Source organism: Loxodonta africana, chromosome 2, assembly GCF_030014295.1.
Source record: "Loxodonta africana isolate mLoxAfr1 chromosome 2, mLoxAfr1.hap2, whole genome shotgun sequence".
NCBI classification, from domain to species: domain Eukaryota; kingdom Metazoa; phylum Chordata; class Mammalia; order Proboscidea; family Elephantidae; genus Loxodonta; species Loxodonta africana.
The window spans coordinates 223,779,573-223,803,291 of record NC_087343.1 but is presented as its reverse complement, the minus strand read 5'-3'; the positions used below and the strand labels follow the sequence as shown (position 1 = coordinate 223,803,291).

The following is a 23,719-nucleotide window of genomic DNA, read 5'->3' as shown; positions in this document are numbered from 1 at the left end:
ATGGCTGACGGAGCCTCGCCTGTAGCACCTGCTATGGTGTTTCATCTCAGACCACGCAGCTCTGAAAACATGGCTACTGAGGGGTTCCTCGCGGAGCGTGGGTGTGGTGAGCACCATCTAGTTAGGGAGTAGTTCAGGGCTATTTCATTTTTCCCTTGAAAATGAAAGGACTGCAAATTAAACAGTGACCCTGAAACACACAGAACAAATCACTGTGACCATTCTGTGAGGTCCACAGGCTGGTGCACCCTGGTGTGAATAATATGGACCACTGGACGCTGGGAAAACAGTGGAAAGAGAAATTGAGCAGATGTTAATAAGGAAGTCGAGGTCTGAAGTTCCATGGGCACTCTGAAATGTTTGCTCGCCTTTCATAAATAGTATTTTTATTTTGTGTCCACCTTTAATAAGAAGTGGCGCTTGTGAGACAGTAATTGCAGGTATCACTTGGGAAACCCAGTCACACTAAGGCGCTCAGCAGTCCCCTTTCCGTTCCCTACACTGTGTGTGTGTACGACACCCACCAGAACTAGGCAAAGAGCACACACATGCTCAGCTTCCAAAGTTATTTTTAAAAATTCAACAGCTTAATGCTTTCAAAACCGATATACCAGTGTGGATATGTGAGTTGTGTGTGAGTACGTGTGCATGCGTGTAGAGCGTGTATGCACGGGCATATGAGTGTGTGAGTATGTGAATGTGAGTGTACACGAGTTTGAGTGTGAGCATTTTTTTGCACGTGCAAGTGTGTGCATAATTTATTGCATGCTGGCACATGCCTGGCATGGTGCTTAGTGCTGTAATGAAATTATTTTATTTAATCCTCAGAACCACATAAAAAGTGCCCAGCTGGGTACTTAACCTGTATCACAGACGAGGAAATGGAGGCTCAGTGTGGTTAACAAACCTGTTGGGGTACACAGCTAGTTGGTAGCCAGGCGAGTGTCACCGCAGGCCAGGCCTGCAGAGCCTGTAGTCTGGACAACTCCACCGGGAAGACTTTACTTGTGTGTGTTATTAGTGTATACTGCATACTTATATGTATCATAAGTATACACCATGGACTGCCAGAAGAACGAACAAATCTGTCTTGGAAGAAGTACAGCCAGAATACTCCTTAGAAGTGAGGATGGCGAGGCTTTGTCTCATGTAGGTTATCAGGAGGGACCAGTCCCTGGAGAAGGACATCATGCTTGGTAAAGTAGAGGGTCAGCAAAAGACAGGAAGGCCCTCAACGAGATGGGCTGACACGGTGGCTGCCACAATGGGCCCAAGAACAGCAATGACTGTGAGGATGGAGCAGAACTCAGCAGCGTTTCGTTCTGTTGTACACAGGGTTGCTATGAGTCAGAACCGACTTGACAGCACCTAACAACAACGTTACTAGTGTGTACCCTCATTTTAGCAAAATCTTCGAGGCAGAAGCAATGCTTTTTGTTTTCCTTGAACTTCCTTAAGGAGACTGAGACAGGATGTTACGTTAAGGTTCTGGGTTATTCTGGGTTGTACTTATACGTATCACGAGCCTCACAGTCACTGAGGGGTCCCTGGGTCCATGTTCTCTCAGCCCTTTCCCCTGAGGGGGGGCATTAATGAAGCGGTCTTGTCTTGAGGTGAAAGCTATAGTGTCTGAATATCAGCACCCAGGGCTGGAGCCCAGGCTTTTCTGAGCGTGGTCTACCGGCCAGCAACAACAGAGCCTGGACCCCCAGCCTAGCCCATCTGCAGCGACCCCTCCACCCGCTTGTGCTCTTGGCTCTCCACCTTCTGGCATCCTCCGTGGGTCATCATGCTAGAAGGCAACAGCTTAAAAGCCTTCTGCCCAGCTCCTCGGATCCTCTGCCAAGGGAGCCCACGGATTTAGTGGAAGGAAAGCCTAATGCAATAAGAGATGGCACCGTTGCACCTCTCCCTCCCACCTATTTGCAAGCCAAGCCTTGAGCTCTCTCTGCAGGCACTGCAATTGGCTCTTTCCCTTGGCCTCTGCACACGCCGCCCCTTCACCACCCCCCATCCCCCAGGCTCAATCACACACAGCCTGTTACTAAAACCGCTTTCAGAGGCTGGAGCCCAGCTTACCTGTGGCCACAGAACTCAGTACTGGTTCTCGCCCCAGGGCCTTACCCTCAGGCCTTTAGGGGTGAGGCAGGCCAGGTAGGAGGACGATGCCCTGGGGAGCCCTGAGGCCCCCCTAAGGGAGTAGGGGTTACAGCCCTCAGCTCTGACCACTGCCACAGGGATGCAGGCCCAGTGACAGGAAGTCAGATTTGTCTATAAAATTTCTGAATTTCTAAATGGTGGCAACGAGTTCAAAAAAGTTCTAAAAGTAGTCTGAGCCAAGCGAAACATTGCCTGCAGCCACCTTCATGCCAAAGAGGAGTGTTTTGCCACCCCTGGTTTTTGCCAGGTAAGTATCACAGGTTTCTTTTATAAGACTTATTGTCAACGGAGGCCAGTTTTTTTTTTTTTTTCATGGAAGGAACAACAGAGGACACTTTAAAAACTGTTTCCAGGTTTGCTTACTCACTGGAATTCTCAAGGCCCCGGTGAAGCTGATGGCCGCCATGGCACTTCCGCCTTCAGCAGGGAGGATGATGATGTGGTTGGGATGGACGCCACTGCTCCCATCTGATAGCAGCAAGCACTGCGCCTCCGGGTCCTGCGGGTAGCCCAGGAAAAGAACAAGGACAAGATGGTGAAGTGAAGCCAGAGCTCATCAGGACTTTGTTTGACAATTTATCCTCTGCTGAAAGTCTTAGACAACATTCTCCTGGCAGTCATTAGGGCTCACATGTTTTTAGGAAACACTAACTAAAAGTATGCAAAATCCTTCAACTGCTGGAATCTATTTGGTAAAAGTAATTTTGAAAAGTGAAAAAATTACAAATTTTTGAATGAGAAACGAATTTGTGCTGTAAACTTTCACCCAAAGCACCACCATTGTGAGAAATTGTAAACTAAAGTACATCCATAAAAATGGCATGATTACAGCTGTAAAAAGAATGTGGGATTTTAATGACGTGGGAAAATGCTTACGTACTCAAGTAATAAAACCACATTCAAAACTGTATTCTCACTCTGATCTGCAAGGATATTTAAATACCGTGTATATAACTGGGTAACTACAGCATCTATTTCTAGAAAGAAAGACGCTAAATTCTAAACCCTCAATGGCTATCACCGGATGGCAGGATTACATGCAATTTTTATGGACGTGTCAATAAGAAATTCTTTACATGGTCCTGTATTTTTTTTAAGGAGTTTACAATGGACAGGCATTAACAAAAACAGCATTATTTCAAAATCAATAAACCAGTTCCGATATCTTGTGAATTCTGACACTCTGGCCACTCCTAAGGGACCAAGTTTGTGTTCATTAAAACAGAGAAGAGTGGGCCCCAGCTCGGGGTGGGATTTCAAATGAGATCAAGGATGATCTAAACATGGTCTTCGTGAGTGAACTCTGAAGTTCAAGGACTGACACAGAAATGTTCCTATGTATTTCAGACCTCCCACAAAATCAAACAGATTTGACTGCATTTATCTTACCACAGGAGTCCCTGGGTGGTGCAAACACGTAACATGTTTGGCTGCCAACCAAAAGGTTGGAGGTTTGAATCCACTCAGACGTGCCTTGAAAGAAAGGCCTGGGATCTACTTCTGAAAAATACGGCACTGAAAACCCTACAGAGCACAGTTCTTCTCTGACACACACAGGGCCACCGTGAGTGGGAGTCAGCTCCATGGCAACCTTTTTTTTTTTTAAATCTTACTACAACCTATACAAGATGGATTCAAAATGCAGTTAAATAAAAAGAAAGAAAAGAAGGAAATGACAATGCACTGCTATATCCCCCCCTCAGTATTTAGATTAGAGCACTCTTTCAGTAAAAAAAAAGAAATCTGGAACACTGGGTGGCAGGCGACAGGCACCAGCATGTGGCCCAGGAGTGACATCTCCTGAGAAGCCACCTTCCAGACCAGGGCTTCTGCCTGGACAGCTGGACTTTGATAAGCACACTGACATTTAGACATACAGTCTACTGTTTCAGAGTGAAAATGACCAACCCCCAATGTAAAAGTGTAATACTGCCGAATGACAATCCCACAAAGCTATACGAAAATAAAAAACTGTGATTTGGGTTCAGAAGCGCACTTTCCTCTCATGAGCTGTGCTAGCTGTCTAGGTTAGGAGACCAGATCAATAGTTCTCAACCCTGACAAAGCATGTGCATCTCGGGGGGTAGGGGTGGTGGCTGCTCTGAGAGAGCCCGACACCAAGGCTGCGCCCCAGACCAATTATCCCACATCTGCGGCAGCCCCAGGCACCAGTATTTTTAGAAGCTTCCCAGGTGACTCCAAGGTGTAGCCAATGTGGAGGACTGATGGGCTATTAGATTTTTTTTTTTAAACATTAAGTAGGTTAACTAATGGATGAAATGCACCAGATACAGAGAAAATATAAAAAGATTCTGCTTAACCAGGAGCAGGGCGCTCTCTGACTTGGAGAGTAGCAATTGCAACCAACCCAGGACACCACCGCCATCCAGCCCTTTCCTGTTTTGTGCAGTTGCTCAAAGCCACAGACGGAGGGCTGCTCTTTATCCAAACAGGAGGGGACGCTCTAGGCGCGGCTGTTTTCATGGAGAACACGTCCATGCCCACCCACAGATCTGTCACCCACAGTCGGGGGACATGTAGCCACCAAATTAGAGACTACAGTATCTGGAGGAGCAGGGAAAGCATGAGGTCACAGTGTGTTTTCCAGAACAAACAAAGGGTGCCTTGCTGCCTCCTTACACAGCAAACACCAAACCGCTGGGCTGACCAAGATACAAGCGCTGAGGTGAAGGTGGCACCTTTTTCTGCCCACAAACCAGGGCTTTTCAATCTGGGTTCCAAGAACCTCCTGTAGGTTCTGCGGAGCCCTGCGTGGGGCCGGGGCAGGGCTTCTCCAGTCATGGCAGCCCCGCCCTGTGGGTTCACACTTTCACAGGGCTCCAATGCTATTAAAAGAAAAACAAGGTGGTGGGAGGGTGTAATAATGACTGCTCTAATCTAAAAATGAGGGGCAGTGGTAGTCCAGTGGGAGAATTCTCACCTTCTATGCAGGAGACCAGGGTTCGATTCCCAACCAATACACCTCAAGCACAGCCACCACCTGTCTGTCAGTGGAGGCTTGCATGTTGCTATGATGCTGAACAGGTTTCAGCAGAGCTTCCAGCCTAAGACAGACTAGGAAGAAAGGCCTGGCAATCTACTTACAAAAATCAGTCAGTGAAAACCCTCTGGATCACAATGGTCTGATCTGCAGCCAATCATGGGGATGACACAGGACTAAGAAAGTCTCATTCTGTTGTGCGTGGGGTTGCCATGAGTCAGGGGCCAACACCACAGCCGCCAACAACAATCTAAACGCGATAAGCCCCTCCCTGCTCCCTAACAATCCCTGCAGCTACACAGCCAGACAGGCCATCCCAGAGGAGACTTATGGATTCCCACCTGGCACGTGAGCTGGGATAACCGTTAGTATTAAATACACACCCAGAGCTCATTAAGTGTTTGTAGAGGCAGTTTTTGAGCCACAGTCTATCAGAAAAAACCTCAGAGAAGCCAAAGGAAGACCAGGAGGACAAATGACGACAAGGACAACAAATTATGCCTGTCCCCTTGGGCAAACATCAAAAAGACAAACAAAGCTGAGAACATGAAGAAGGTTGGCCACGGAGACAAGTGATACACCTTGCTGCCTGGCTCCCCCCACCCCTTTCTTTGTGTTTTTCTCTACTAAGCCTTCCTGAGTCGGGTGACTACAAAACTTAAGCAGCACTGTGGAGGCGGTGGGGTCTGGAGCTGTGATGCTCCGCTCCGAGCCCCAGTGGGTCACAGCAGGGTCATGCTAGAAAAGGGGGCAGCCAGGGATTCCCACCAAGCACGCTGGGCACCCTGCTGCTGATTCTTGGGCCGGCTCCAGTGTGGGGGCTTTTCCTATGAGTAGTGAGGAGACAGACAAACTGCTGAAGGTGTCTGTGCAGGGGCTGCTGACGGGGACACCTGCCACCGGGCCAGGCCTGCCCGGCAATGTCAGCCTCAAGGTCAGCCTGGAGTGTGGTTGGGCCCGAAGCACGACTTCTCAGGACCCCTATGTATGTAGCTGGCCCTTTGTTACTTAACATGTTAGTGAGCACTCTTTGGCAGAAGGGACAGAAAAGGAAAGACAAGGCTAGCTTTACTAGTTGGTTACTTCAGAAAAAAGGAGTCTATGGTCTTGGTTCAAAAGGACAAAGCAAGTCCTCAATAACCATCAGAGAGGAAGTCCTGCCATTAGATATTAAGACCTAATTTTTTTAAAATGTAAATGTAAATGCATAAGTGGGTAGTGTTTCAGTTGAGTTAATTGCCACCTGTACTTTGCCTAAAATCAGAAGACCAAGACGTACAAGACACCATTTTCCCTCTCCAGTATCTCAACCACCACAAATAAATTTCCCTAGGCAATAAAAGAGGAAAAAATGTAAGAAACTTTAGTGTACTAAATAACCTCTAAGCTATTTGATTAGAAAATAAAAAATGGCTTATAATTTCAGTGATTAAAACAAAACCTAAAAATGCCTCCAGCTGCCCCGCGGTGTGTGAGAAGGAGGCGGAGCAGGTGGGGTGTGAGGCAGGCCTGGTAGAGACCACTGGGCTTGGAGCCTCCCATTTCCCAAGGCAGCCAGGCAGGTAACTTAGCATCTCTGTGCCTCAGTTTCCTCATCTGTAAAATGGGGGGAGTGGAAGACAACTTTTCACTTTATCTCCTTGTCTCTTACCTTTTCTTGGTCACATGACATTAACTTCCTACCTGCGCCTCATACACCTGGCCCACCCAGTGCTCCCCCTGCCCAAAACCCACTTGGCCCAGGTACCTGCCAGGTGCCCCTAACTCCTTCCACATCTCTCCTCAACGCCCCCTCCTGAGGGAAGCCTACCCCCCTACCACCACCAGGCACTCACCCCGCCTCTGCTTGTCATAGTGCCTGCCCATCCCTCTCTTGGCAGATTTGTCTTCCTGGCACCTGATGACATCTGATGTATCATCCCTGCTTGCTTTCTGTCCCCCCCGCCCCCAGAATGTAAGCTCCATGACGGCAGGGTGGGGTGATGCTCACGGCCGGACCCTCACCTGGAGCAGGGCCTGCCAGCATGTTGAATGCTGGCAAACCGTAGCTGAATGAATGAATCGTTTAAAAATCAGATTCGATTAAAAAACTTAAATAAGCTTAGTCTACTATCCAAAGAAATCTAACATAAGCAAAGTCAAATGTTAATGAAGAAACACAATGAGACCAACTTTCTAACAACCCCAGATGTCTGTGGGGACGTGATCGAGGCAGAGGGACAGACGGAGAAAGCTGGGAGTTTTCCTGGTGCTCGGACCGCCACTGAAAGAACATCAGGCGTCACTTACCAGAGGCTTGTTCTTCTCATTTAGGATTTGCTTCTGGATTCTAAATCTGTTTGTACCATTCTCATAGTCTTTGGAATGCTGGGAGAAAACAGTTTAATTAGATCAGTTACCAAGTCAACAACCAGAAATTAAATCTAACTTGACTGCAATAATGATACGATCCTCAGAGAAAGCTACTGAGGGAAAACAGCGGAAATAACAACGGACTAATCATTTTGATCTCAAGGCTCCAGACCCTCCGAAAATGTGAAAATAAAATTCTCCGTTGAAGGATACTCCAAGTCCAGGGTCTACAGAGATGTAAAATGACGATTAAGGCAATTTAACATTTCTTAAGTTCTTGAGGAGCCCCGGTGGCACTGTGGTTAAGAGCTCAGGCTGCTAACCGAACAGTCAGCAGTTCAAATCCACCAGCTGCTCCTTGGAAACCCTATGGGGGAGTTCTGCTCTGTCTTAATGGGTCACTATGAGTCAGAATCGACTGGACAGCAATACCTTTTTGGTTTTTATAGTTCTTGGGTGGTACAACGGTTAACTGAGAGGCTGGTGGTTCGAATCCTAGAGGCACCTTGGGAGAAAGGTCTGGCAATCTACTTCCAAAAAATTGGCCACTGAAAACCCTGTGGAGCACAGTTCTACTTGAACACACATGAGGTTGCCCGAGTCAGAGTCAACTAGACAGCCAATAACAGTGACATTCCTCATAGGCTTTGACATTCAAAAAAAAAAAAAGTTTTTGAAATGAAAAGGCCTTTAGAAATAACAGAGGCCAAAGTTTTTCTCTACCAAGTGAACAGAGGCCCCTCCTGTGTCACAGCCGATTCAGAAGGAAGAGCACACACTCACTACCGAATGAGCGCACAACGCTCATGGACAACGCTCCTGCTCTGCAGAAGTGGATGAAATGCACCCAGAAAGTCCAGGGAGAGGAAGGATGAAGGAGTGTCATCTCCCTGGGCCACCTGGCGCCTAGCACCCCGGGACCAGCTGTGCACCACAGAAGTGCAGGAAGCTGCTTAGGTAGGAGGGAAACAGGAGAAAATAAACCACAGCCTTCAGCCTCCAACGCAGAGAAACAAACAGCAGGACTCCCGCCTTGCACCTAGGGACACTCCCCTTTTCTAAAAGCTGGGTGAGTGGGAGCTACCCCCCAACACGCACATCCACACAAAGTCCCCTGTACAAATGGGGCCTGCTTCCATTCCAGGCCGGGCCGCAGCTAGGAACGGAAATGTTCCAGGATGGAAGGCTGACCCGGGTGAGCGCCAAAGTTCTCTGCAATTCCAGAGGCTGGCTGGGCCCTGCCCTCTAAGGTAGTTCACTGCACAGCTAAAAACGTCATTGATCTGTGCCAGCCTGCAAGTTCAAATTCATGCCTGTGGCAGGAGAATGGCTTTGAGAACACTTTGGAACATCGACTCTAGTTTTAAAAATCTTCATGGTGTGTTTAACTTCCCCAAACGCAGCGGTTTTCAGAACTGATTTCGTCTGCTTCCTTATTATTTTTATTTTGTTTTGTTTAACAAGTGCCAGGACTCTTCTTTTCAAATGAATTGTATTCAAAAGCCCAATGTATACAAAGACGGGCAAGAGGAGACACTGGCTCCACTCCTGTGTGCTCTGCAAGGCTCTGTTCTGGGGACTAGGAATTCTGCAGCAACCAGGACAAGGCCCTGCTCTCTTGGTTCTTACACTCTGATGGGGGAGACACAATAAAGAGGGAAACAGTCAAAGAAACAATATAACTTCAGATAAGTGGAAGGAGCTAGGGCCTGAGCTGGGGGATAGCTCTTTTAATGGGGTGGTCCAGGAAGCTGCCCTGAAGAGGTGACATTTGAGCTGAGACCCACCATGGCCTCATGGTGGAGGACTGCATTCCAGCAGAAGAAACAACAGATGCAGAGGGCCTGAGGCAGAATAGAAAGCCAGAGGCATGACTAGGGTGAGGTGAGCGCCATGGAGAGTGGAGAAATCACACTCACCGAGGTGGTAGTCAGCCCGTCATGTAGGGCTCACAGGCTGTGTATGACCAGGGCTTTGTGCAGAGCAAAGTGGGAGCCACTGCGGGGGTTGGTGAGCAAGACAGTGATGCGAGCTGGCTTGTTTAAGAAAACCTTTCCAGGTGATGTGGGAAGAACAGATTTTAAGGGAACAGAAGTGGATATTTTAGGAGGCTAATGAGTGCTGACTGGGAGGAGAGATGAAGGCAACTTGGACCAGAGTGGTGGCGGCAGAGGTGATGAGAAATGTTTCCATTGTGTGTGCACCACACGTACACACACACACACACACACACACACACACACACACACACACTGAAAGCAGAGCTGATGGAATCCGCCAATGGGCTGGGCACAGGGCTGATGAAGAAGCTGGGATGGCTCCCCCATGACTGAGACGGGAAATGCCAGGGCACTCACAAGTTCATGGGTTGAAACCAAGAGGTCTGCTCTGGTCACCCTAAGTCTGAGATGATAACTATGTGAGTGGGAATGTCACATTGGTAGCTGGATCCTTGACTGTGGATCTCATGGCAGAGGGTCATGCGGAGGATATCCATGGGGGAATTAACACACCCAGACCTGGGGGAGGTCACTAATGGTGAAAGTATGAATTGATGACAGAAGGGGCCAAGGACTGGGCCAGTGTGCCCCCACGTGCAGGGGGTCTGGCAAAGCACTCTGGGCAGGAATGGCAGTGTGTTACAAGAAAACCAGGGCAGCAGGCATCCCAGACCCCAAAGGAAGAGAGCACTTTCAGGAGAGAGAGAACACCTGTGTCCAGCGCTGCAGACAGGCCGAGTGGGAGGAGGCTGGAGCACTGGCTGGGATGAGGTTGCTGCTGACCTTGACCAGGGCCATGTCAACGGGGGCAGGAGCAGGGGCAGGGGCAGGGGCAGGGGCCTATTTGGAGCAGGTAGGGAGAGCAAGAAGCCTGTACTAATGAAGACGGTGAGGAGAGACGGCTTCTCTGGGATCTGCTATGAGTGAGAGCAGAGAACAGGGGTGGGAGCTGCCTGGAGTAGGGCATGATGGTGAGAGGGGCTTTCTTCTGAGATGGGTGGTACCACCAGTAGCTTAGGGCAGAGCAGAGGTGGGCCTTGGGCAGCACAGGTGCAGTTTCCCACCAGCGCCCCAGGAGGGCTGCAGGCATGCACCATGCAGGGATGTGGAAGGGGTGGAGGGGAGCGGGTTAGCACGTGCAAGCTCTCTAATTGCTTCTGTTTTTCTCAACAGTCAGAACACACATCACTGTCAGCTGACTGTGAGGCAGAGGCTGGAGGAGAGGTATACAGCGTGAAGTTAAACTGACCAGGGCAACGTGGTCAGTGGGCTCCGCAGTCCTGCTGGCCCACCTGAGATTAGTGGTCACTGGTTTAAAGTAACCAGTTTAAAGTCTACTCAGCTGCGTGTTCTTTCCCAGTCACACTTCCATACCCCCAAGGGTAAGCCAGGGTGTCCCCACCCCTTGTCAGGCTCCATTGGCCTGCTGGCCTCTGGTCCCCTCCGCACTGAGGTTCTCAGCATGGATCACACCAACCTTCTGCCTGGTTTGTGTGGCTACTGCTACCAAATCTTTCCTAAAACTGCCAGTATTCTGAGGGTGGGGATCACACCCATATCCACTGACACTGCACAGACAGGACAAGGTGGTCACTGGGACAGTCACAAGAACATATGGCACAGACACCCTGCCCTAGCAGATGACAAGGAACAGAGGGCAAGACCTTACCGTTGATGGTGTGGAAGAGCACCTGATATCTTTCGGATCTGAAATACCAAAACACACAAAGACATTTATGAATCCAATGCTTCACATTTCTCCTAGCACAACAAAGTAAAACTAAAATAACAAGACGTCATTTTGTACTTTTATTAAATTAGCAAAACTTTAAGGAAAAAGACAATACCTGACATAGGCCCATCTAGGGAGGGGGGTGGAGGGTGCACCCTGCCTTTGGGAAGCAGGTCGGTCTCCACATCAAGGACCCATGGGTGCCTACCAGGTCATCCAGCCACCCAGGGATGGCTGAATCCTTATGTATTGACGCATTTGAAAAGTTCACCAACAGATAAGGCTTCAGTAGGTTACAGTAGATCGCCAGCAAAAAATGTGAAAAACCATGATTATGAAGATCACTTCGCAATCCGAAAAATATTTTTACACCCACCCAGCAGAGCTCTGAAAGGAAGGCCTGGTGGTTTGCTTCCATAAAGATTACAACCAAGAAAACCATATGGAGCAGTTCTACTTGGTAACACATGGGTTGCCATGAATCAGAATCGACTTGACGGCAACAGGTTACACCTGAACAAGGAGTCCCTAGGTGGTGCAGATGGTTAAGTATGTGACTACTAACTAAAAGGTTGGCTGCTTGACCTCCCCAGAGGCACCTTGGAAGAAAGGCCCGGTGATCTGCTTCTGAGAGGTCACAGCCTTGAAAACCCTATGGAGCACAGTTCTATTCTGTACACATGGGGTTGCCAGGAGTCAGTATCGACTCCAAGCAAGACAACCATCTGAGTAGTGATTACACCTGAATGAGGATGTTGGCATGGCAACGTAGAGGCCAAGTAACCAACCACAGGCGAGCACAGCAAGCAGCAGCAGCCCACTCCTAACAATTCAGCCCCAGAGCCCTCCCAGTGACAGAAGCTAACCGCCTCTCCTGGTGGATCCTCTCCGGGGCCACGTGTACTTACGCTCGATGAGAAAGAGAAAGCACACCATCCCCATGACTGCCATGATGGCCCCGGGCACGACGAAGGACAGGCCCCAGCATGTGGACACCCAGTAGCCAGCAATCAAGGACCCCAAAATGTTGCCCACAGAGGTGTGAGAATTCCAGACGCCCATGATCAAACCTCGCCTGCAACACAACAAAAGACAAGAGGGCAATGACGTGGAGAAGCTGAAATTTGAGTTACCGCAGGTTGCCTGCCCCCTGGAAGAGTCCGTGTAGACACAGACACATGAGCAACAAGACGCGAGACCGGATGTGCTTATGGGAGGACTGCGTTTTCCTTTTCCCTCAGAATTTATAATCACACATTCCTACTTCTCTCTCAGAGCTTATTCTACAATTAAAAAGAAAAAGCCAGATGTAGTCGAGTGGATTCTGACTCATGGCGATCTCACGTGTGTCAGAGTAGAACCGTGCTCCGGAGGGTTTTCGGTGGCTGATGTTTCAGAAATAGATCGCGAGACCTTTCTTTCGAGGCACCTCTGGGTGGACTCGAACCTTTAACCTTTCAGTTAGCAGTCGAGCATGTTAACCATTTGTGCCACCCAAGGACTCCTTAATTAAAAAGAGAAGTCTTTTTCCTGAAATTCTTGGAAGATGCCAAATTTAAATTTGTGCCTCTACCGTCTAAATACAATCATCTGACAAAATTTCATATGAGCAGAAGTTCATGCTAAGAACAGACAAGCGGGTGGAGTATCTAAATAAGGCTCGATGGGTTTGTCTCCCCATCCTGTCTAGTATCCTCCCTATTAGTCAGCCTTTGGCCTGGCTGAGCCGGGTTAACCTCTGTCCCATTTTTCACACAGATATCCATGACTGAACCTGTCTTGGCAGTCAAGTGACCAGACACTGAGTCCCAGCTCTGTGACTTCTGTGCTGGATGACCCAGCTCCGGACTTCTCAAACAACTTCTCAGAGGTGTGAGTTCCCTGGGAGTCTTGTTCAAATGCAGATGCTGCTTTAAAAGGGCTGGGGCAGGGCTGAGACTCTCCATTTCTTGGGAGTTCCCAGGTCAGGGCCAGGCTCTGCAGGTCCTGAGACTCTGTGAGTGACACAGACCTCGCCCCACCCATAATATGGAGGGTTGGGCTCTACTGACTCCCAGGACAAAGGACCATCTGAATTCCAGAGTCCTAAGTCCTCAGTGGAATAAGGTTCCAACAACCTTATTCGAAAGAGTAGAACAGTTACTTAAAAGTGTTTTTTCTACAATCCATCCAAAGGAAACCTAACAGTAAAGTGGTTTTTCATCACCGTCATCTATTTAAGAATAACTGCTGCTGGAACAGAGCTGCAGTGTCTCACCTTCCTTTGCCGAACCAGTTGCCAAGGCAGGTGACCACGCTGGGCCAGCCCGTGGTCTGCACCAGGCCATTGATGATCTGCGAAGAGGGCAACACAGGAACTTAGCACGGATGCGAGTCACACACGGCACTTCTTCAAAGGAAGGAAACGAGCCTACTCTTTACTGTTTGTCTGAAGTTTAGGAGCATAGCGGGGTCTCGCATCAAAGAAGGGGACAGAACTATCTGAGTCTTAAAAGCCAAAGATGTCTTTTAAACAATTTTTTTTTTTAAACTATAATACCTGTCCATTGTAGAAATTTTAGAATAAAGAGAGAAAAGGCAAGACAAGGTGGCCCAGACTAGCTCCCACTGCTCAGCATATAAACTATTGTCACAGTTGGGTGCCAAGCTCCCCAGTCTCCTTCCAATCTAAAAACTTATTAGGATTTCTTCTTCTTTTCATAGACATGGGATTGTACTATAAATGTGGCCTGTATACTGTGTTTTTCACTTACTACATGATGAAGAAGGTATTGTTTTTAATAATTCTCTCACGTGAACATAACTTCGACCTAGCACTGAAAGTATTTGTTTTTCAAGAGTATCTGTAGCCGAAGTTTCCAGAAGGAAATTAGGCATGTATCAGTGAATAGGTCTACTTTAGCTTCATGAGAATCAGGGATAATTTTACATGAAGTCCAGCACTTCCTACAACCTCTGCTAGGACTAACCCAGTTCTCTAGAACACAGTCTGGTCTAGCCTATGGCTGCCTTCTGGGCTCACCAGGCCAGTCTGAGATAGCCCAGTCTCCCAGGCTGGGTCTTCATACCTGCAGCATGCTGGGACTCTGGGCGATTGCTTTTCCTTTCTCCTAGTTTTCTATATTACTATACAAGCATGAGTCACTCTTGCAATTAAAAAGCCAAACTTTTTTTTAAAAAAGTATTACAGTAAAATGTTTTTTGATTAAAAGCAAAGTTAAATAAAATGTCCTTTGGGGATTTTGTAACACCCCTTTAGGCTATCTGGAGAGGCTCAGAAGCATCCCAAAATCAGAGTTGAGCATCATCATTTTAGGTTATTTTACATTTCTAGTGAATGTTTACCCACAGAACTGTTGGGAGGGACAGACCCAGGCATTTCCGGAAGGGCTGGACCAATTCAGGGGCAAAGCCAGCCTGACCTGTCTTAGGTTTTCACTCCCTTGTGGCACCATTAAGCTTGCTCCTTTTCTCCCCACTGACAGCCCCATATCCCACCCCACTGCCAATGGCTCCAAAGTCATCCCTTCTTCTACCTTCCACAGCCCCACCCCCTCCCACTCCTACCACACAGTATAATATCTCAAACTCATCAGATTTAAGAATGATGACTAAAGGCTTCACGTTCAATTCCCCTGTGGGTGGTTCTAACAAATAGGATTCTTTAAGAAGCAACCCTGAAGCTGAGGAACACTTCACAGCTGCTGGAATGTCAGCGTGGACAACAGAGTTGGGGCTTTACCCGCTAGGGCAGACCCTGACTTCTGATAGGACACGGTTCTGACCCCATCCCATTCTCTCTTGGCAGAGGTAGGGTCACATGCGATAAACGCCCTGTCCTATTCATCATGGAAACCCCACACATGGTAAGCCATGGGCCCGAACCTTTACCTGAGTGACCACGTAGAATCCAAAGCTGTGAATATCGTAGAAATATCCTAAGCCAAACAAGGCGGTGAAGGCCCCGCTGGCAAACATCCCAAAGGTCAGGTAATACCTAATTGGCAGGCGTTCTCCTATGATGCCACTGAGGATGGAGAAGAAAGAGAGACAAACATGAGAGCACACACCCGTCCACAGTGCCCATGACCAGCTGCTCCTCTCAGGGCGCTTGCAGGCTGCTCATGGGGCTCTGAGAAGGCAAAAGCACGACAATATCTGGAAAGACTGAGTCGCGAGCATTTCCCTACCGAGCATTTATTAACCAGGACCTGGCAACTGGCGAAATCTTATGAGAAGTTCTGTTTCTAGTGACAGTCGTTAGCTGTCAAATAATAAAGCTCATACATTATGATTTACTTACGATGGCAGCCAATTAAAGAAAACAAAAACTTGTACTGCTAGTTAACCCTGATGTCAAATAAACACTATCCAGGGAATATATACAGCATTTTAAAATGTCAAGTGTCAAACTGACAGACAAGCAACAGGATCACTAAAGACCTTGAGCACATCACACAGGCCAGGTGGGCAGTAATTAAGTCACCTACAGAAACACGTGGAAGGACTGGCACACTCCTGGCCACACCCACTTTCCTCTGCTTTAGACACAGAAGGTTTTCTTTAGGATAGGGTCTGAAACCCAGGGGCAGAAGCTCTAAGGTTCTTCTGAACAACAACAGAACTCAGTAAAAAGGTAACCCCTTTGCAGTCTGGCCTCATAGAGTTATTTGGGGATTAAATGAAATAAGTGCAGGTTAAGCACCTGGTACATGGCGGGGATTCAGTCACAGCTACGATGGTGGTGGGGAGGATGAAAAGTCTCCAGTTTCACAACAGGGCACACATTTCACAGGCTTTTACACTATCACATCACACTACCTGACGCCATATGAAATATATTCCTTACTGCTTCACAGAAAGTGTCACTAGGGAGCACCTGGCCATTGTGATTAACTGGATTAAAGTCGGTACATCTGCCGGGACCTGGCAGGCATGACCTGGGCTAAGGGATGTGCCCATCTGACCTGATTTATCTGATGTATTAAATGAAACAATGCCCATTGTTGGGACCTTGGGCGGTAACTACACACTCAGTTTTACTAGCCATGGAGCCATCCGTCACATCAAAGGCCAGGCAAGGAAGCAGTGTCTGTTTATGGGTCGTGAATCTATTTACTGATTTCATGTTAGACAGTACTTTGTTTTAATGACCCTCGTGTACAAGCTGTGTGAAAAATTATCTTTGCCAATAAAAAAGCAACAATGGAACCACTTTATTTACTTTAACCAGCATTTCTCAACCTTGGCCTATTGACATTTTGGGTGGGATCATTCTTTGTGACGAGGGTCTGTTCTTTTCATCGTAGGAGCCCTAGCAATATCCCTGACCTCTTCCCACTGCCTGCCAGTGGCATCCATCCCCCGCCCCCACCAACGCCTGCTCAAGACCCATGCTCTGATAATGCCCACAGCTCTCATGGTGCCTCTCTTCAGTGGGGCTCACGTCTCGTTGTGTCTGCTGCTTCGGGCTCTGAAACCCCTTATTACTCATTTGCTCATTCAGACATTGTGCAAATATACAAACCCAACGTTGGCCTGAAGGGGGAACTCTCCATTCCACTAGCAGACGCTGCCTAACAGGGCACCAACCGCCCACAAGGGGCCCAGGTCTTGATGGTCCCACACACTGGGTGTGATTCCCTGAGATTCCTAAGCTATAAAGATCTCTAAGTTCCTGAACAAAACCCTCTGGGGGCTAAAGGCCTCAGTCCCTAGAATGCTTTATTTGTTTTAACATGGCTGGACTGACACGACACCCCAGTTTTACACCTGCCAACCCCATGTCCCATTGTCCACACACCACTTACCATCCACCTAGGTCATGCCAAGAATGGGATCAAGAACACGGCCTGGGGTGACAATTACACCTAACAGTTGCTGAGGACGCCCCATGTGTTGGGCACCATTTTAAGCATTTCATATGCATTAACTCGTTTAATCCTCACTGCAACCCTATGAGGTGAGAACTGCTATTTTCCCCATTTTGCAAAGGGGAAACTGAGGCACAAAGAGGCATAGTAACTTGCCCAAGGACATACCCTAACAAGTGGCAGAGCCGGGATTCAAACCCAAGCTGTCGGTCCCCGGAGTCCACACCCTGACCACCAGGCCGTACTCCCACTGCTGCCCTCAGAGAAGACTTACGTTTGGGGCCAAGCTGAGTGCTAGGTATCCAGAAGGCATCCAGGTGGAGACGCCCAGTGCATATGGGGTAAACAGCCCAAACCCAAACAAACCAAATCTGTTATCTTCCAGTCAATTCTAACTCATACAGATCTTATAGGACAGAAGAGAACTGCCGCATAGGGTTTCCAAGGCTGTAACCTTTATGCGGGAGCCCTGGTGACACACTGGTTAAGAGCTACGGCTACTAACCAAAAGGTAGGCAGTTCGAATCCACCAGGCGCTCCTTGGAAACCCTATGGGGCAGTTCTACTCTGTCCTATAGGGTCACTATGAGTTGGAATTGACTCCATAGCAACAGGTTCTTTGGTTATTATTGTATCCCAGTGGCTCACTGTTACGGATTGAATTATGTCCCTCCAAAAACATGGTGTTTTTTTTTTTTTTAAATCTTTATGGGAACTGACTGCCACTTCTTTTTGCCACAGAGCAGCTGGTGGGTTACAACTACTGACCTTTTGGTTAGTGGCCAAGCACTTAACCATTGTGCCACCAGGGCTCCTTAACAAATGTGATGTTACTGCAGAATTCATCACTTGGGCATGTAATCAGATGGTGGCCACTCAGACCACAGGAAAGGACGGGTTCTGCAGGGTACTATGGGGAGCTGCCACCCCACTGTCCCTAGTGACCACACCCTATTTTCCCTAGTGAACACATGCCAAGTAAGACCCAGCGTGCGACGGCAGGATTCACAGGCACAGTGCATCGCAAGCACAGGCCAGGAAGGCCGTGCACAGTCTGCGCCTACTCAGCAGAGCACCAGGGACAAGTGAACCTCTGCTTACCAGTTTACCTCGACAGACTGAGTGCCCAGCACACCTGCTTTCACTGTCCTCACCTCCGAGGAGATACTGGATAGGAAGCGAGTGTGAGCAGGGGCCCCTGCCTGGTGCATGCTTCTGCTGTTGTTTTTGTTAGCTGTTGTCAGTTCCAACTCATGGCGACCCCATGTGTGCAGAGTAGCACTGCTCCATAGGGTTTTCAAGGCTGCGACCTATTGGAAGCAGATCACCAGGACTGTCTTCCAAGGCACCTCTAGGCGGGTTCAAAGTGCCAGCCTTTCAGTTAGTAGTCAAATGCTTAAATGTTTACACCACTAAAAAAAGAAAAAAAAAAAACGAATCCATTGCCATTGAGTTAATTGAGACTCATAGTGATCCTACAGGACAGAGTAGAACTCCCCCACAGCGTTTCCAAGGAGCGGCTGGTGGATTTGAACTTCTGGCCTTTTGGCTGGCAGCCGAGCTCTTAAGCACTGGGCCACCAAGGCTCCGTCTGCACCACACACACACACAAAAAGCCAGTGCCATCTGCACCACAGTGCACCTAAAATCATTTCTGAATTGAACAGGACACATAACTGGTCAAGGGCCTTGGAAAGTGCCAGCCGACCTACCTCAGGTACATGCCCACGGCGTAAGCGCACAGGAAAGAATAATCCAGGGCCCCAAGCAGCTGCTGATAGTTGTCCTTGTCTGCAGAGATTTGAAAATCAACAGGAAAACCCCATCATTGTTTAGTTTTCACTGAACATCAGTTTAGGTTCTGGAGCAGGGGATAAAATACAAAGCACCTGTCCTCGCCATTTGGACAGGTCGCTCCGGAAGTGCAGACGGGTGATCAGAACGCACAAAACATGGCAGCGCGGCTTCCGTTTAGCTTCTTGGCTAAACATTTTGCAAAATAAAGTCCCCACAATATCAAATAATCACTAAACAGACATCATTCAGATTACGTAAAATCCAGCTGATGACGGTGAGCATCTGATTCATTTTGTCTTCAGTGTTAAACTGGGTTTTCCTCAACACCCCACCCCACGCCCCTCAGCTCTTCCTCTTCCTTCCGCCCACAGGTTCATGCTCTACAGGTCCCAGCTTCCAGTTCTGACAAACAGAAAATGCAATTCGCCCTCGGCAGACTCCCTCGGCAGCGACTCTCGTTTCAGGTGGCATGACCTTGCACGCCAGGGCCCCGTCCCTGAATCACGCAGGGCAGGAGCAGCTGCGCTAACGATAACTGTCTGACGGGAGACAGCCGTCACCGGAAACGCGTTACACCTGAGAACGGCATAACGGCTGCTAAAGTCAGCCAGGCCAGCAGAGCCTGGCGACACCACCGACGCTTGCCAGCTCAAGGACGAACTGCTTCAGGAACAGGACCAAGGCAGGGCGGCTGACAGGGAACTCACCAAAGGGCGCCCAGCCGCAGTCGGTCCCATTACTGGGTGGTTGCTGAGGGGGCAGGTAACTGGGTTGTCGGCTCAGGCTGTTGAACTGGACGTCACCCTCGGTCACAGCGGCACAGTCCTTGTGGAGCTCACCCTAGGACATCCGTGGGAGGACGGAGCGAGGAGAGAAAACGTGTACAAAGTGAGCCTCGGTGTGGATGCAGAGCAGAAACAGCTGCCCCTCCCCTCTGACCAGCCTTCCTAGGGCCCCTGAATTTCAGGAGGGGGCTCCTGGGGAAAGTACGCAGGACCCACAAGAACGCCAGTTTGTGACGTCAAAGTTCAGGCAGCACTGCGCAGCAAGTCCACCTGAGTATACACACAACAACAATGAGCACTGATACGGCCACCATGAGACCAATGCCTGCAGCAGCTTTGTTGCTAAGAGGCCCCAGCTGATGGCCTGTGGTCCTCAGATCGCACGCCCATAAAAGAACAGAGAAATGGATGAATTCCTGGAAAAACACTACCTACCTAAACTAACACATTCAGAAGTAGAACAACTAAATAGACCCATAACAAAAAAAGAGATTGAAACGGTAATCAAAAAACTCCCAACAAAAAAAAGCCCTGGCCCGGACGGCTTCACTGCAGAGTTCTACCAAACTTTCAGAGAAGAGTTAACACTGCTACTTCTGAAGGTATTCCAAAGCATAGAAAATGACGGAATACTACCCAACTCATTCTATGAAGCCACCATCTCCCTGATACCAAAACCAGGTAAAGACATTACAAAAAAAGAAAATTATAGACCTATATCCCTCATGAACATTGATGCAAAAATCCTCAACAAAATTCTAGCCAATAGAATCCAACAACACATCAAAAAAATAATTCACCCTGATCAAGTGGGATTTATACCAGGTATGCAAGGCTGGTTTAATATCAGAAAAACCATTAATGTAATCCATCACATAAATAAAACAAAAGACAAAAACCACATGATCTTATCAATTGATGCAGAAAAGGCATTTGACGAAGTCCAACACCCATTCATGATAAAAACTCTTACCAAAATAGGAATTGAAGGAAAATTCCTCAACATAATAAAGGGCATCTATGCAAAGCCAACAGCCAATATCACTCTAAATGGAGAGAACCTGAAAGCATTTCCCTTGAGAACGGGAACCAGACAAGGATGCCCTTTATCACCGCTCTTATTCAACATCGTGCTGGAAGTCCTAGCCAGGGCAATTAGGCTAGACAAAGAAGTAAAAGGTATCCGGATTGGCAAGGAAGAAGTAAAGTTATCACTATTTGCAGATGACATTATTATATACACAGAAAACCCTAAGGAATCCTGCAGAAAACTACTGAAACTAATAGAAGAGTTTGGCAGAGTCTCAGGTTATAAAATAAACATACAAAAATCACTTGGATTCCTCTACATCAACAAAAAGAACACCGAAGAGGAAATAACCAAATCAATACCATTCACAGTAGCCCCCAAGAAGATAAGATACTTAGGAATAAATCTTACCAAGGATGTAAAAGACCTATACAAAGAAAACTACAAAGCTCTACTACAAGAAATTCAAAAGGACATACTTAAGTGGAAAAACATACCCTGCTCATGGATAGGAAGACTTAACACAGTAAAAATGTCTATTCTACCAAAAGCCATCTATACATTTAACGCACTTCTGATCCAAATTCCAATGTCATATTTTAAGGGGATAGAGAAACAAATCACCAATTTCATATGGAAGGGAAAGAAGCCCCGGATAAGCAAAGCACTACTGAAAAAGAAGAAGAAAGTGGGAGGCCTCACTCTACCTGACTTCAGAACCTATTATACAGCCACAATAGTCAAAACAGCCTGGTACTGGTACAACAACAGGCACATAGACCAATGGAACAGAATTGAGAACCCAGACATAGATCCATCCACGTATGAGCAGCTGATATTTGACAAAGGCCCAGTGTCAATTAATTGGGGAAAAGATAGCCTTTTTAACAAATGGTGCTGGCATACCTGGATATCCATTTGCAAAAAAATGAAACAGGACCCATACCTCACACCATGCACAAAAACTAACTCCAAGTGGATCAAAGACCTAAACATAAAGACTAAAACGATAAAGATCATGGAAGAAAAAATTGGGACAACCCTAGGAGCCCTAATACAAGGTATAAACAGAATACAAAACATCACCAAAAATGATGAAGAGAAACCTGATAACTGGGAGCTCCTGAAAATCAAACACCTATGCTCATCTAAAGACTTCTCCAAAAGAGTAAAAAGACCACCTACAGATTGGGAAAGAATTTTCAGCTATGACATCTCCGACCAGCGCCTGATCTCTAAAATCTACATGATTCTGTCAAAACTCAACCACAAAAAGACAAACAACCCAATCAAGAAGTGGGCGAAGGATATGAACACACATTTCACTAAAGAAGATATTCAGGCAGCCAACAGATACATGAGAAAATGCTCTCGATCATTAGCCATTAGAGAAATGCAAATTAAAACTGCGATGAGATTTCATCTCACACCAGCAAGGCTGGCATTAATCCAAAAAACACAAAATAATAAATGTTGGAGACGCTGCGGAGAGATTGGAACTCTTATATACTGCTGGTGGGAATGTAAAATGGTACAACCACTTTGGAAATCTATCTGGCGTTATCTTAAACAGTTAGAAATAGAACTACCATACAACCCAGAAATCCCGCTCCTGGGAATATACCCTAGAGATACAAGAGCCTTCATACAAACAGATATATGCACACCCATGTTTATTGCAGCTCTGTTTACAATAGCAAAAAGTTGGAAGCAACCAAGGTATCCATCAACGGATGAATGGTTAAATAAATTGTGGTATATTCACACAGTGGAATACTACGCATCGATAAAGAACAGTGACGAATCTCTGAAACATTTCATAACATGGAGAAACCTGGAAGGCATTATGCTGAGTGAAATTAGTCAGAGGCAAAAGGACAAATATTGTATAAGACCACTATTATAAAATCTTGAGAAATAGTAAACCTGAGAAGAACACATACTTTTGTGGTTACGAGGGGGGGAGGGAGGGAGGGTGGGAGAGGGTTTTTTATTGATTAATCAGTAGATAAGAACTGCTTTAGGTGAAGGGAAAGACAACACTCAATACATGGAAGGTCAGCTCAACTGGACTGGACCAAAACCAAAGAAGTTTCCGGGATAAAATGAATGCTTCAGAGGTTAGCGGAGCAAGCGCGGGGGTCTGGGGAACATGGTTTGCGGGGACTTCTAAGTCAATTGGCAAAATAATTCTATTATGAAATCATTCTGCATCCCACTTTGAAATGTGGCGTCTGGGGTCTTAAATGCTAACAAGCGGCCATCTAAGATGCATCAATTGGTCTCAACCCACCTGGAGCAAAGGAAAATGAAGAACGCCAAGGCCACACGACAACTAAGAGCCCGAGAGACAGAAAGGGCCACATGAACCAGAGACCTACATCATCCTGAGACCAGAAGAACTAGTTGGTGCCTGGCCACAATTGATGACTGCCCTGACAGGGAGCACAGCAGAGGACCCCTGAGGGAGCAGGAGATCAGTGGGATACAGACCCCAAATTCTCATAAAAAGACCAAACTTAATGGTCTGACTGAGACTGGAGGAATCCCGGCGGCCATGCTCCCCAGACCTTCAGTTGACACAGGACAGGAACCATCCCCAAAGACAACTCATCAGACATGAAAGGGACTGGTCAGCGGGTGGGAGAGAGACGCTGATGAAGAGTGAGCTAATTATATCAGGTGGACACTTGAGATTGTGTTGGCAACTCTTGTCTGGCGGGGGGATGGGAGGATAGCGAGAGAGGGAAGCCGGCAAAATTGTCCAGAAAGGAGAGACTGAAAGGGCTGACTCAAGAGAGGGAGAGCAAGTGGGAGTAGGGAGTGAGATGTATGTAAACTTGTATGTGACAGACTGATTGGATTTGTAAACGTTCACTTGAAGCTTAATAAAAGTTATAAAAAAAAAAAAAAGAACAGAGATATTTGGCCAGATCCAGACAACTGCACACTGCACAGCAGCGAAAGAGAACAAATCGCAGCTATGCAC

At 47.5% G+C, this 23,719-nt stretch overlaps 1 protein-coding gene across 9 annotated transcripts in view; it reads right to left on the bottom strand.

Annotated features, from left to right (window-relative positions):
* Positions 1-23,719, bottom strand: part of SLC37A1 (solute carrier family 37 member 1) — a 71,978-nt gene that overhangs the window by 26,752 nt on the left and 21,507 nt on the right. For all 9 annotated transcript variants that reach the window (XM_064279503.1, XM_023559131.2, XM_064279504.1 and 6 more), the window contains 8 exons: positions 19,623-19,755; positions 18,831-18,909; positions 15,137-15,272; positions 13,503-13,579; positions 12,154-12,320; positions 11,183-11,220; positions 7,451-7,528; positions 2,528-2,659 (listed from right to left, as the gene is read on the bottom strand). In XM_064279503.1, the coding sequence (XP_064135573.1) occupies positions 2,528-2,659; positions 7,451-7,528; positions 11,183-11,220; positions 12,154-12,320; positions 13,503-13,579; positions 15,137-15,272; positions 18,831-18,909; positions 19,623-19,755 (840 nt within the window). The remainder of the gene's footprint in view (positions 1-2,527; positions 2,660-7,450; positions 7,529-11,182; positions 11,221-12,153; positions 12,321-13,502; positions 13,580-15,136; positions 15,273-18,830; positions 18,910-19,622; positions 19,756-23,719) is intronic.